Source organism: Jaculus jaculus, chromosome 12 (assembly GCF_020740685.1).
Source record: "Jaculus jaculus isolate mJacJac1 chromosome 12, mJacJac1.mat.Y.cur, whole genome shotgun sequence".
Classification (NCBI taxonomy): Eukaryota; Metazoa; Chordata; class Mammalia; order Rodentia; family Dipodidae; genus Jaculus; species Jaculus jaculus.
In genome coordinates, this window is record NC_059113.1 from 44019483 (window position 1) to 44034734 (window position 15252).

Genomic DNA, 15252 nt, shown 5'->3' on the forward strand with positions numbered 1-15252 from the left:
TGAACTACCATGCCAGGTAAGGCCTGTTGTCATCTTGATCAGATTAGGAGTCAAGTAAGAGGCTCAGATCCTGGGCAGGTCTGTAAGTCATTTCCAGGAAAGACTGATGGAGGGGGAAAAGCCTTCCCCCAGACTAGGTATCCCTTCCAGTGGTGGACTACATATGCATAATATGGTGCTGCTCGCCTGGCTGGCTGTGCTCCTTGCTGGTGAAGGTGTCTCCCCTGTTGCTGCTACTCATTGTGGACATTAGAACACAGCTTCATCAGGCTTCCAACATGGTCAGGAGTCCAGTGGCTCTCCCAGAATCCCCAGGCCTTCAGGGTCAGATTGGGACTTCTGAGGCATCCAACCTGGTAGACTAAACAGGATTTTCTGACTCTCCAGCCTGTGGACAGCTATTATTGAACTTCCCCTAATATCCTCCAAGCTGATCTAATAAATGCCATTTATAATACACATTTACTTTATTTGGTTCCGTTTCTCTAGCCAACCCTGACTAATACAACTATGGTGTGTTTGGTACATAAGTACGGATCCAGCTACTCTGTCTAGGAACCTCCATTTTATAGCTACTTTAGTGTATTTGAGAAAACCACCAGAGGGTGAGACCCCTCACCCTGTAAAGGAATTGCAATATGAAGGATACCTAGAGGTAGGTAAAGACTGGTAGGAAAGTGAATTAAATTTTTACAAAGACCGAGCACTTCTGAAGTCATGAGACATAGGTTTTAGTGCTCTTAACTCAATTTTAAATCCTCTAAAATAGATAACCTGAAAGCTAATAGCTAAATACTTTCTAGAATTTCATAAACCAATCATCAATACAATATATAATTAAAAGATAACAAAATACTACCTTTGCAAATTGATGTTTAATATTGAATTTTATATGTATCACAACCTGAAGAAATCCTTAGCAATTGCCCCAAAGAGACAGCCACCATGATTGAACTGTAGAGTTAAATTAGAAAAGGCAGAGTTGTAAATAAAGAGATTGAGAACAAATTAAGGATGCCACATTTTGTACTTTGTGGGCCTACTATATCACCATTCAGCTAATTTAATTTGCCTTGAAGAGAACTGCATGGTTGAATTGATTTTTCAGATAACATTCTGCTCGTAACATAATTCTGCCAAGGCTTCACTTAAATATGAAATCCACTTCCAATTAAAGACACAGTTATGTCAAAAAAATACTGCTCATTTGTCACAAGCACAATTCTGTTAGATGAAGTAGGAAGGTTGAAGTCTGGAATGAATCCAGTCTCACTCACCATAGCCAATGGGCAATGATATCTTCCAGGTACAGTCCAAGTTGTTGGGATAGGAGCCTGGAAACCCTGGGCTCAGGATCACTCCACCCATGCTGGTCAACGTCCCTCCACAGGTGGCTGTGAAATATACAGAAGCTATGAGTCTTTTAGGGTCCCATATTGCATAAGAACAACTAACCTAATACACTCTGCTGGAACACACTGGAGAAAGGTAAGTCCACAGGACTAGAGTCAAGACCTGTCATATATGACAGTAAACACTGGTTATTGAGGGGTGCAGCTGCCCTCTGTTAGAACACAGTTGTTGTATAGTCACTTTAAAAGACCAGATTTAGGCTACTTAAAAAATAACAAGCCCACTTGCAGCGAATCTTAGAAAATCCTCTCCTCTTGTTGCTACTATAAGCATGGCAAGAAAGCAGGACCAGTCCATCCTCTTCCTGATCCCCAGACCCAAGACTTAGTGGGAAAGCAAGACCAGCTCTATAGTTGTCAGGGACCTCCACAGCCAGTTGAGTAATGCTGGTTGTGGGTCCTATTTGGGTCTGATTCACCAACTCATGGTCCTAACACGTAGGCTAGGTCACATGGCGAGGAACTTTCCCTCTCCTCTGAAAAGTTATAAAAAGCATGAAGTTTCCTGTTTTATGAAAAACCTAAGTTCATCTCTCTCCATCTAGGAGACTCTACTGTGCTCCACCACAGAGTAATAACACTCCTTTGGGAAATTGAAGCCCCACTGTCACTGACTTCCACAATCCCACCAAGTTCTACAGTGTGCATGCTACCTCCACTCTGGGAAACTCCAGACCTCAGCATGCCTTCCTATGTCATGATGCTAATTGCTACCTAAGAAGCCCCAGCTTTAAAAGATCAGCATGAATCAGTGCTCTCTTGGGCTTGGTCGCTTTTCCTCTGTACTGTTTAACATTCTCCTCACTGTGAACTCCTGAGAACAAATATGCTCTCTCTGAATTTATCTTCTGTTGCTCCTGACCCTCAACAAAGGTTCATCGGTTTTACCAATCCTATTTCAGTTAGGTTTCAAGTGGACTTCAGTTTATCAGCTACTGTTTATGGGAAGGGTGGTATTGATTTCCTTCCACTGAGGTTCTTTGTGTACTTCTACTATAGCCAGACAAATGCCTACTGCATACTCCTGCTGTTGATAGACAAATGCCTCTATTCTCTGCATTCCCACATTAGACTTAGAGGCTGGCAGTAAGACTCTCCCCACTTGACAGGTAAGGAAACCAAGTGGAAGAGATTAAGAAATTGGTCTGAAGGATCAGTCCTGGGAAAAGCCTATCCAGGAAGTTCCAGTTGTGACTGGCCCCAGAGACTCAGTGTTAATTGAACTAATAGTCCTCACAGTTGGTTCCATTGGGAGGAACAGAGCTCTCTGTAACGACTTTCCCTAGAAATGTCTGTGTAATAAAGATGTTATATGGTGGTGTTTGGTGGTTTGGCCTTATCTGTGTGAACTACATGCCATGCTTTTCTGGTGTTTGCCCAAGTGATTTGGTAATAACCACGGCAGCAAGGATGGAGTTTGAGAAACTAGTGTTTGTGTACTCACAATCTGCTAAAAAAAAAAAAAAAAAAAAAAAAAAAGCAATTTACTCTATTTACAACTAATAATGCAACAGCTTTAATTTCTTAGTGGTGTGGACACATGAAATAATTTTCTTTTTGTTTTGACAAGGTTCTTGTTACACAGAACATTATCATGAACCCTCTTCTAGAGAACTCTGAGGCACTGCAGTAAACCCTTTAAATTTTAACCGTCAAGCAAATTTTATTTCTCATCTGAGGAAATTTGTAAAGCTAATGAATATAGTGATTGCTCATGACAGGAACTCATAGCCTGAGATTCAAGCATTCTGTATGGTGACGAACTAAGTTTTTTAAAAAAAAATTACAAGTATGTAAAGGCCCAAAGTGAGGTCAGGGGAAGAGATTGAGTAAAGAAAAGGTGGAGGGAGGGCTAATCAAAGTCTAAGAGGATGTAAATAAATCATATGGAAACTTACTTTTTGGACAACGGAACACTGAGGAACCATACATTGTTACCAGAAAATTTTCAGTTCGGGGGATGGGCTGCCTTCAAGTGAGTTTTTGTCCAGGGAGGTCCCTGATGCTCCTAAAACGTTATAGGTCATTGCCGAAGCCCTTGGTTTCCCACCAGGAGTAGATGGTAAGACCCTATTGCTGAAGATTCTACATACTCGGGCTACAAGGCCACTGAGAAATCCTGCTGGAACTGAGCTGATAACCTTCTCCAAGGAGACCAGCTGGCAGAAAGCTATAAGAAACCATTCTGTATGCAGTTCAATGGGAAAAAGAGAAATCACCAGTGAAGATACTCAACAGTGGACACTTCAAGTCTTATATTTGGCCAGTCAAACCAAATGAGCCAACAGGTGCAATAGTGGCACATCAGTTATGGTGGAAACCAACTGCCCTGTAATTGGACTGGAGGCCCACTCCATGGGAGGGAATGTATCCCTGATACTGAAAATGTAAAACAGAGGTAGTTATGAGTCCTAGGGGTGCAATGTCTGCTGCTGTCTGACTAAATGTATATACTATGCTTATCAAACTGTCCAGTAAGCACTTATCTTAATGTTCATACCCTTATATTAATGCTACTCTCACTTTTAGTAGAGAACCTTCTCTTTTCAGATGGCAGAGACCTTGAGATGACTCAGAAGGCATCATGGTGCTGGAAAGAAGTGACAGGAGTGCTCACTACTGCAATATCTCTATTACACTTTGCAAGGCTCAGGGTCTATTGTGGAAGAGGTGACAGAAAAAATGTAAGAGCCAAAGGAAAGGTAGGACTCCTTACAATGTGCTCCCCCCAGACACAAAAGGGCCTGGATATTCATGACCTCACAGTGCCTGACACTACATACATAAGACCATCATATAGGAGGAAAAGATCATGACATCAAAATAAAAGAGAGGCTGATTGAGAGCAGGAGGGTATATCATGGAGAATGGAGTTTCAAAGGGGAAAGTGAGGGGCAGGGAAGGCATTATCATGGGATATTTTTTATAATCATGGAAGTTGTTAATAAAAAAATTAAAAATTACAAGTATCTTCTTGTTGTGTGAGCTCTAATACCAGGGATATCTTACATGACATAACCATGCCTGTAATTCAGGAAGTCTTCTTATTGGAAGAGCCTGATGGGTGAGGTACAGGCTCTGACATGGGTCTGTGAACTAGACTAATGATACATCATGGGAACACCCCTTCTCACAGGGTTCCTCAGAGAGCATAAAATTTATGTATATACATTTCAACCACAGAAGACTAAACACAATAATGCAAAAGGAGTACAGAAACAGGAAGACACATGTCAGATGTGGGTGATATTTCAAAAGGTCCTTTTGATATTGAATGTGGTAAGAAAAACAAAGGCCACTGTCAGCTATCATTAAACACAAGCATTTGTGTCTACCTCTAGACCTTCAGCAGATGATAGACACATCCTTGAATGAACAATAGCTGGCACCAAGCCTGAGTGACAAGCATCACCCTTGTGATTGAAATCATGCTAAACACAGGACATGTATAGTGTGATGGTATCACATGAGGGTCTAGATATGGGAAACAGCTCCTGCTCAGCAGAAAATTATTTGTTTGTGACATGGAAACTTAACTATAATCATGGCCATTCTTTGGTTGATGAACATTTGAAAAAGCTAAAAGCCAACAAATGGGTACAAAACACACCTTCCTAAAGAGGTGCATCATTCGGCTCTGTTGGGCAAGATGGAGAAAGCCCTGCGACTGCCTGTCCTGTCCCAGGCTCAGTCAGTATTTCTATTAGGCTGTGACTTCTTCTTAGAGTTCCCTTTGTTCAGTGGCCTCCCACCTTTGCTCATACCTCCCCCAAGCCTCCTTCCTTTCAATGAGGAAGGTGTCTGGAGAGCTACCAGGAAATAAGGTGTTTCTAAAGACAGATATTTCTTATTTTATAACAGAAGGAGGCATTGCATTTACTGGATGTAAGGATCTCATTTTGTGTAGATTCCTGATGTTTTGATACAAATGGATGCATTTTATTTTAAATGAATGTGACAGGACAGGTCTGACTGAAGACCCCACAGTGCAAGAAGTCTCCAGGACGGCTCACCCCAGAGTGAATGCTAATTCCGCCAGAGGCTGTGGCAAGCTGCCTGGTGTCTCTGAGGCTTGCTATGATATTCAAAACGGTCAGTATTATACTCTGAGAACAGTGCCTAACACTCATAAGGCTGTGGAGAGTGGTGTATATACATTAGCCTCTTTAATGCTATGATTCAAAAGAGTTGGTTCATGAGGTTTACAGGAGCCAATAAGTAAAATATTCCCTCTCTATAGACTCTTGCTCTCAATCTTACTTAGCTCAATTAATCTCAAGCTAATAGATGCAAAACCCTTCTATTTCTCAGTCTTTCCAGCTTATCGTGGCTCATGTGTGAGTTTTTGCAATGAAGAAGCTTCAGCATTTGCTAATATACAGAACACATTACAAGGATGTCAAAGACAGCTATAACTTGCTAATATCACTGCTCAAGTGAAACATTTTCATGCAAAGCATATAGTATTGGAATGTCCCCTTGCTGAGTGAGTGCCTGTGGGAGTTGAATAAACCTCAGAGTTTAGAGCATTAGAAGTCCCACATGTAAGGTGTGATGATTTATATTGACTCTCAACTTGTCAGAACCTAGAATCAACTGGGAAGGAATACCTAGATAAGGTTACCCCTCTGCATTCCTGTGAGGGATTATTTTGATTAGGCTAATTGTGGTGGGAAGTCCAACCTAAATTGTGGACACACCTTCCCACAGGCCAAGAAACTAGACTTATGAAAAGTAGAAAGCTGGCTGAGCACCAGCATTCATCTGGCCCTGTTTCCTCACCATGGACTGAAAGGTACTAGCTGTCTCAAGCTTCTCCCATAATGACTTTCCAGCATAATAAAATTTTAAGCTGAAGTAAACCCTTTCTTCCTTAATTTTTTTTTTTTTTTTTTTTTTGTGTATGTGCGTCAAGTCTTTTGTCTTGGCAGTGAGAAAGTAACAGATACAAGAGGAAACACACTGTACATAAAAACAAGCAGGAAGACAGGTGCTCTGTGTAGGTAAAATGTATGCCTTTCAGTTTCATTTGGTTCTTTCCTCAAGACTAAGATATCAACCTCCCCACAAGTAGTTTCTTTGAGGTCCTTCTAGAAACTTATTTCTCACTGATTAAAAAAAAAATCACAGAATAAGATACTGGCCACAAAGGAACCTAGATCCCTTGAAAACAAGTTATGATGTGTGTGAAGGGGAGGAGTTTCCCTGGGAGGCCATCGTAGAGCCCGAATCTCTGTGTTATTGACTGGCTTGGTGTGGTTTATTTGCCTTTTCACAAAATCCCATTCAAGCCTGTTAAAGTTCACATTACTCAAAATCATATTATATCTAAGATTTAATTTAGTTGTGGGGGAATATGTTTGACAGAGGAACATGTAAGAGAGCCGTCACCTCTTTTCTTATAGGGACCAGCTCACTGTGCCATTGATTTTCCTTGGTTAAATCCTAAGCAGTATGTGACTAACCCAGAGGTTATCAATACACTGTGATCGTCAAAGTTGATCACTTTCACCTAAAACAATATCATATAGGCTGCTGGGGTGGAATGTGGAGCCCAACCAAAGGCAGAAGTACTCTGCAGGCAAAGGCTAAGCTTTCAGACTATCACTGCTTGCTCTGGAATGCCTCTACGTGGTAAGCACAGTTAACGGTGGAGCCCAGCAAAGTCTTCTGGTCTGTGGGAAGTTAACTTAAATAGTGGTAATGTTATAGAATTACTGCTCCTGAGGAGGTAACCTGTGAATAAGGGGTGATGCTTAGATGAGGGAGTAATCACACAGGTGGGAACCTGACAGGACAGAGGTGAACTTAAAGATAACTTCTCCCAAAATATGAAAGCATTCCTCATCCATCTATATTTTATTGGAGCAATATATGGAAAAATTACTATGACACAAACACATTATAATTATGTATAAAATTGTCAAAAATACAATAAATTTAAAAATATTTATAAGAGAAAAATAAAAGTGCTAGTACCAAACATTCTATATAATATAAAGTTTTCATAATCTGGAAAAAACAAACTGTATAATAAAAAAGATCAATTATTATCCATAAAGGCAAGCTCAGTGTGGCTGGTTTTTCCACTAGCCATAAGCACTTCTATGTCAGGTACGATGTAAAGTAGAGCAAGTGGGTGAGGAGCTTCCGTAACTGTGAAACACCTATCTCTAGGGGGAGGCCAGGCTGAAATGCAAAAAGTGAGACCCCAAGATGATGTGCCATGGTGATAGGGGCTAGTGAGTAACCCCAAGAACCATGTGGACGCTGACTCTGTGGCCAGGATTTCATGCCCATTTTGTGATCTGTGCTAGAAGGTTCTAGAGCCTCAGGCCATTGGCTCTTCCCACTCTAACAATGGAGAACAAAGGGATCCCCCAGTGCTAATGATCTTCTGCCCCAGTCCTTTCTGAGTCCTCTCAACATGAAGTCCAAGTACTCTGACTGCCAATCACCAGATTGTAATTCTGTATTTTGCTTCTGGAAACTTGCTACCCAGAGGTGAATGGCCTCTTTAGAAACTGCTCAGCATTCCAAGCAGCTACTGCCTTCCTTCAGAAATTAATAAACCAGATTTCTGATGTGGTCGAATTTGTTGACACTTTGAGGTGGACGTCTTGGGACTCCCCTAACTCAAATACTCCAGAAAATCTGATCTACTGCACTTCTCAGGAAGTGTATAGAATAGTCAAGACACTCCACTGCACGATTTTGCCATCATCATGTAACTCAGGCTCTGAAAGGCATTTAGAAATGCATCATTTGAAGCCAGAGTAGGGTAAGCAGGCTACATGAGTCACTTAAAGTGGCTGGACATATACCCTACTGACACACTGGGGAAGGAATGTGTCCCCTACTCATGCACAGGTAGATGGAGGGTATACATTGTTCATGCACAAGCTGATGGAAAGTGTACCCTAACCATGCACAGGAGAAAGCATTCTGTACTTTAGAGAAGCATGAGTGGGAATGTGACCTGTCAAGGCACAGGGGTAGTGAAGATGTACTCTACCCACACACAGGGAATGAAAGTCATATCCCTTACATGCACAGAGGGATAGAAAGTATACTCTACCAATACATGGGGTGGGATAGATGGTGTACCCTACCGATGCACAGTGGTGATGGGTAATTCCAGCGACGAACTGTTCCTGGCATACAGGAAATGTGTGAGCGACCCTGAGTGGGAAAGAAAAGAGCAAAACTCACATCAAGGACCACAGAGTATACAGGGATGAAACATTTGAGAGAATATATGCCTTTTCTTTGTGTGTTGTTTTAACTATACATATATTGAAAATCTGAAATCATGCATCCATCCTCACTAAAATTTATTAATGAGTTACATAAACTTATTATTGAAGCAACATAGAGCCAGCCCTTATAACTAAAAACAATATCTTGATTGTATTAGAAAGGCGACATTTCTGTCAGCTTTTTTTCATTTTATGCCTAAGGGAGATTCACTGAACTGGGTGAAGTTTTTTTTTTTTTTTTTTTTTTTTTTTTTAATTTCAAAACCAGCCTCTACAGCTTTTTCCTTAAAGGCTGAGAAGGGATTTTTGGAAGGGTAGCATGCCAGTGAAGTGTTGCCTGCTCACTTTATGTAACTTCTGTGGCTGTGTGTGGAGAGAAGCCACACCACAAGTGGTTCCCACTAGAACTGGGTCATTGCTTCCTTCTTTGCAGACATGGAGGTTAAGTATTCTCTTAGTCACAGGCAAGCATGTGAGCTACTTTTCAATGAAATTAACCCCCATCACTAAGAATCTCATTGTCATCTTAATGGGGATGATTTACACCATCGACTTTCTAAACTATTCTGTCCCACTTCAGAAGACCAAAAAGCATAGGGTTCAATGTGGAGATGTTTCATGCTGGAATCACTCTTCTGGTTAAAAAGAAGATGCTAGATGGAACTCCTACGTATTACCTACTTTTATATTTTATTCTAGTGACTCAGAGACTATATGTACTAAATTTACATATCTCATGAGTTTCCATCTGCCACCAACAAGAGGTCATTGAGGTGACTCAATATATTTTTTTCAAAACATAGGAAACTAAAAAAAAAAAAAAAAAAAAAAAAAACAACAAAAGAAATCTAAAAGTTTCTGAAAACAGTTAAGAAAACATGTTAGCTACCTTCCTCAGCCAGAAACCCTTTGCACCTAGTCCTACCATAAAACTAATCTTCTGAAATTTCCTGATATTTAAAAAAATTACTCTAGTTTTGAGCAAGAAAATATTTACTATTATTTGTTTGTTTTTAGATAAATCTTGCTGCATAGCACAGGGTGGCCTCAAACCCATAATCCTTCTGCTTCAATTTACCCAAATTCTGGGATTAAAGTCATGCATCATCACACCTAGCTAGAAATATTACTTTTCAAAATGACACTGTAGGCAGTATTTTTGCTGTAAAGTTCATGTTCTGTGTTTATATATCTTGTGGTGCATTAATTTATCCTTAATGAATTTCTTTCTGAAATATGGAAGGTATAAAGTGCAAAAGGTTTTGAAGATTAACAATAAAAGAACCATTTATTACACATCTAGCACATATTCTGCTACTGGTTTTGATATAATCATTTTGGATGAGTGATTCCAACTGAAATTGTTGTGATGGATCAAAAATTATACAGGATTCTGTATATTTATTTTAGATTTTTTTTCCTTTAGAAGAAGTATTTGGTTTTCATGTGTTAGAAGAGCACTAAATAAGCGTATGTGGGATAGAGATCTTGGGCAGTTCAGACATTCAGAATTATCATAACATGTGATGTCAGAGATTCTTTGAACCCATAAATCTTACTAGGCTTATGTTTTCAGATACATCTCTGAGAGTGTGTGAGGAGGGGCAGTGCTTGGCATGAATGGCACACCTTGGTAGCATACCATCATTCAGAATATATCAATATATTAGTAAATTCATGTTGTCAATTAAAACAATCTAGTTTCCACTTCTGCTGTTCTGTCTTTTGAGTGATAAGGAAGGGCTTCCAAGCTGCAGGGTAAATGTTGTGAGCAGTGAAAAGAGCAGCTCAGTTGACACTTCATGAACAGAGCAGGAAAGCATCCTGGTGTAGGTCTCTAGGCCCATGTGTCCCAGCAATCCACCAGTCAATACACTACAAGGAATCCCTCTATGGAAGAATTGTTTATTCTTCAAGGTCCATAAAATATCATTTAGGAAAGGGCACAAACAGAAGCTGTCACATTGTCTACAAGCAGAGAGAAGAACACAGGGGAGCAAGAGACAGTACTGAAGTGTGGCTATTCCCAAGAAAACAAAAGAGTGTGCTTCCATCACATCAGTCAGTGATTATGCAAGCACAAGAGGGAAAGGACACAAAAGATGCATGGCAAAGAAGACTAAAGTGTCTTTGCACCTGGAACCTTGAGGTGGGACACGTGATTCTCTGTACTGTAACTTGAAGACAAAAGACTTTGTCTCACAGAGTCATCCTGAGAAGCCTTGGCTTGCCTGGCTTATCATTTGTATCTGTCGCAGGACTGCAGCGGAGGGTCCTTATTACAGAATCCTATGCAGAAATTGACTTCCACAGCCCATCTGTGTCAACACTATTCATCAAGTACCCAGCACTATAAGCTGTAGGTTGATTTTAGAAGTCATTACCTAGAGGTATATTTAATAACTCTTGTTTATGAAAATCCTATGATCATTTCAGTGCACTGAAGCATCATTGGTATTTCATGGACATGCACAATCTGTGACACCCACATCAAGTAATTCACTAGGACTAAGGTGCTAAAGTCTTCGTCGGCATTTAGTATGTGCTATCTGCTTTTAGGGGATTCACATTTAAGACATTTACCAAACACATCTGCAAGGATCATTGTATGCAGTGCCATGACTCCACTGTGTACTGTACCACCTCTTTCTTGGTGCTTAATTGGGTTGCATTGTGAAGTTGGGTGTAGAACACATTTAAAAGACATGCCTCTGAAAGGCCACCAGCCTCAGTGCTCCAATAAACATGCAAAACACTTCATATATGAACTAACTGAAGAGCAGGCACATTAGCAGGTTTAGATGTGGCTGCTGGACATCAGAACATCTAGTTTTAGATGATCTTGTATTGATGGCAGTGAGTATCATGAAAGAACTGTGCCAAGTGTTCTGACAAAGCTGTTTTTAAGTAGCTTATTCATGGTTAAAACAAACAAAACATGACAGAAAATGATTTATCTTGGTATATATCAGTTTGTACAGGATTATGAAACGGTTTTATATAACTTTGTACAGGCCTGTAAAATTTTAGAACAAAGTTTTGATTTTATATTTCATGAAAATTATTTATTTAAATTTGCTATTTATTATTTCATTAAAATTATTATATTTCTTTGAATAGAACTTTAAATTTTTGTCTTTTTTTTTTTACCTGGGATAATGGTTATTTATTTAATAAAGTTATGGGATCAGGCCTCAAGGTATCCCAGAACATGATTCAGGAGGTAGAATCATTGGGGGCCAGGCTGGGAATTAAAAACACTCTGACAGCATGTCACTACCTAGATTTCTCTCTGCATGGTTTTTTGAAGAACACACACTTTGAAATAAAATAACTGTGAAAATAAAATGGTCATCCCAGCTGAGGTAGTTTTTTTTTCCCAATGATGGATGATTTCTAGCATGCACAGTTCATTTGGTTTGTTTCACAAACTGATCAAGGCAAATTAAACTGTTTCTATGGTTTGAACTGAGGGTTTGGCTTTAAGTAAGCTGGCCAAAGATTATAATGTTGGACCTTCTTTATCACAAAGAACTCAAAGAACTATACCTGCAAGGTATATCCAGGCTCACACTGGAAAGATAGCACATCATTCACCATGTAGCGGTCTCCTATCCTGATGCCATTGCTGGGGAGAGCAGGCTCCTGGCATGCTGCAAGACCGACCGCTAGAGAAATACAGACAACACTGAGGTCAGGCAGTATGAGCAGACTTTCCACTACATGAACAACTTATTTGTTTTCTGTTGCTTTCCTCCTACAGGAATAAATGACTTCAATGATTTTTTTACTTGACAAAAAAAGGTTTAAGTAACTTCAATCAAAATTCTAAATGAGTTATTAAATTTTATTTCTTCTGCTCATTTCAAAAATGTACTGAATTTGAATTTTTCTTTAGATAACAAAAGTTGTCACATTCACATTTACCATAAAGCACCCTGGTTTTGATATTTACACAACAAGGAAATCATGATTCCTGTCATATGAAAAACCTCCTGTTATGGTTATCTATTTCTCATATGTCCTTAGTAGAATTACAAAGGACATAAGTGTTAATCTGGGAATTCTTTATTCCAAGGAAGAGATATATGGGGGCAGACATTGCATATTTCTCTATGTCTCTTGAACAAAATTCTCATAAATCATCTGTTCTTAGGTAAACAAAACCAACATTCACAACTCTAAGGTTTGAATCTGATACTTGTCTAGACAAGAATTCTCTGCATTTAAGAAACTCCCTGATTATTAAGAAATGTATCATGTAATGTGAAAGTTTAGCCTAAAATATCAGACATATTAACTATATATTATAAAAATCTGCTATGCCGAGAAGAGGAAAAGAACTATATTTCACAGAGTTGAAATCATCAAAAGACATCAAGTTTAATATAATAAATGAATAGTGGTGGTGGGTGTTGTCAGTTTAATTAAAGTGTAATTGTATACTGCCAAGGCCTTGCTGAGTGAAAATTCTTCCTCCTATTGTTTGTAGTGTCCTGAGTAATGGGAAGGGTTTCTCCAGATAAGACCACCTCACTATGTTTCATGTAGCTTTGGGTCTGTGCTTTAGTTCTGGAACTTTTGTCTTCTTGTTTTTGTCGAGGTAGGGTCTCACTCTAGTCCAGGATGACCTGGAATTCACTATGTAGTCTCAGGCTAGCCTTGAACTCACAAGTGATCCTCCTATCTCTATCTCCCAATTGCTGAGATTAAAGGCATACACCACCATGCCTGGATAGTTCTGGAACTTAGTGAGTATAGAAGAATTAATTAATTTAGAGGAAAGCAATAGGCCTGAGAGGTCCATGTCCAGCTGGGCAGCTCATACGTAAGGTTGCTGTGCACTGAGTGAATGTACACTACAGGCCCCACATGAAGCACTATCCTTACCGTGTTCAATTACCCCTTCAGACTTCTCTCAAAACCTGCCCAAGTTTAGGGATGCTGAAATGATTAATTTGAAGGTAAGAGCATCCACAGGTCATATGTGCCTCTCTTGCTAATGATGGCATAGTCTAGACCCCAGATTCCAGACACAAAACTATTGTTAATACCAGACAAGGGCTAAAGAAAGTGCCCTACGATGTAACTATTATTCCAGGAACATATCTGTCTCATCCTCAGGGGACCTCCCAGCTAACACCACACAAAAGACAAAATAAAGCATTTTGGCTAGTTAAACAAAAGAATGCATGCATGAACCCAGCATCCTCAACCTTGGCAAGACAACAGCAAGTTTCCTTTAACTGCCTGAACCAGAACCTACCATTCCAAAACATCTATAGCTCAGTCCCACTTACCATACCTTGAAAGTAACAGAGAGTGGAAATGTCTTCATTTCATGCTGGGGGGACTGTTCATTCTAGGATACCTTGCTTTTTAATTTGTATGTGTATATGAACTGGCTGAATTATTACATATCAAACAATATAGGGACTTGATATGGGTGAGTACCTCTGAGGTGCATCATGTATTTTTTCTAAGTTTGAAAAGATTTGCCCCTAAATATCAATATTTTTAAATATAAAATACTGTTGCATTACTGTTGTAGCAATCTTTAATTCCTAACATAAATTTTTAACCATTTGGAGATTTTCAGATGAAAATAAATTACAAACACATAGATCTCGGTAATTGAAGATCTTAAACTTATCAGTGTAAGTTTTAACTTATACTCTTTCTCTTATACTCTTTAACAAATACACATTATGTCTAACTTTGGAATATAGATTGTTATGCACTTAAAATGAACAATTTTTTCTTGCTTAAGATTAGCAAAACTATCAACTATATACAAATTTTTAAATTATCACTGGAAAATGGTACCAAGGAGTGGTGTCATTTGCTACTAGACATCTGACTGTGTGGCTTTGGTCATTTCAAATTGATTTTCAAGAGAAATGTGGATGAATTTGACATCTTGCCCCAAGAGATGTCTTGAAGTGCCATAAGTATAGCTTGATAGATTATTCTGGTCAGAGTTGCAGGACCTGAATGCAGTAAGAACTATAGACTGTGAAGTTTGGCTTGTGAGGGTGAGAAAGAGTTTTGCTTGGACTGGGATAGAAGCAGTTTCTGTGGGAGGCTTGCTGTTATGATCATATCCTGAGAATTTGTGCAGAGTTGCATTATGTAGAAATGTATTGGTGTGAGCTAGAGAGATGGTTTAGTGGTTAAGCACTTGCCTGCGAAGCCTAAGGTCACTGGTTCAAGGCTCAATTCACCAGGACCTACGTTAGCCAAATGCACAAGGGGCACATGCGTCTGAAGTTTGTTTGCAGTGGCTGGAAGCCCTGGTGCGCCCACTCTCTCTCTCTCTCTCTGCCTCTTTGTCTCTCTCTGTCTGTTGCTCTCAAGTAAATAAATAAAATAAGCAAACAAATTTAAAAAATGGATTGGTGTGAGCAAAGAGATATATCACTGAATGAAAGTTTTAGGCTTAAACTGTTCAGTTGCAGTTGAGAGATTACAACTTTTGAGCTTGGGCCAGCTGACATGCACTGGGGCAACAGGAAGAATGTAGAATCTTTTGAAGGGGCCTGGGTACTCAAAGCATGTCCTAGTCTTCAGAGTCTGCTTTA

General features: G+C 39.5%; 1 protein-coding gene across 4 annotated transcripts in view; it reads right to left on the bottom strand.

Moving 5' to 3' along the window:
• The window catches only part of Csmd1 (CUB and Sushi multiple domains 1), a 1843561-nt gene that overhangs the window by 150059 nt on the left and 1678250 nt on the right, over positions 1-15252 (bottom strand). For all 4 annotated transcript variants that reach the window (XM_045131039.1, XM_045131041.1, XM_045131040.1 and 1 more), the window contains 3 exons: positions 12221-12339; positions 8525-8594; positions 1278-1394 (listed from right to left, as the gene is read on the bottom strand). In XM_045131039.1, the coding sequence (XP_044986974.1) occupies positions 1278-1394; positions 8525-8594; positions 12221-12339 (306 nt within the window). The remainder of the gene's footprint in view (positions 1-1277; positions 1395-8524; positions 8595-12220; positions 12340-15252) is intronic.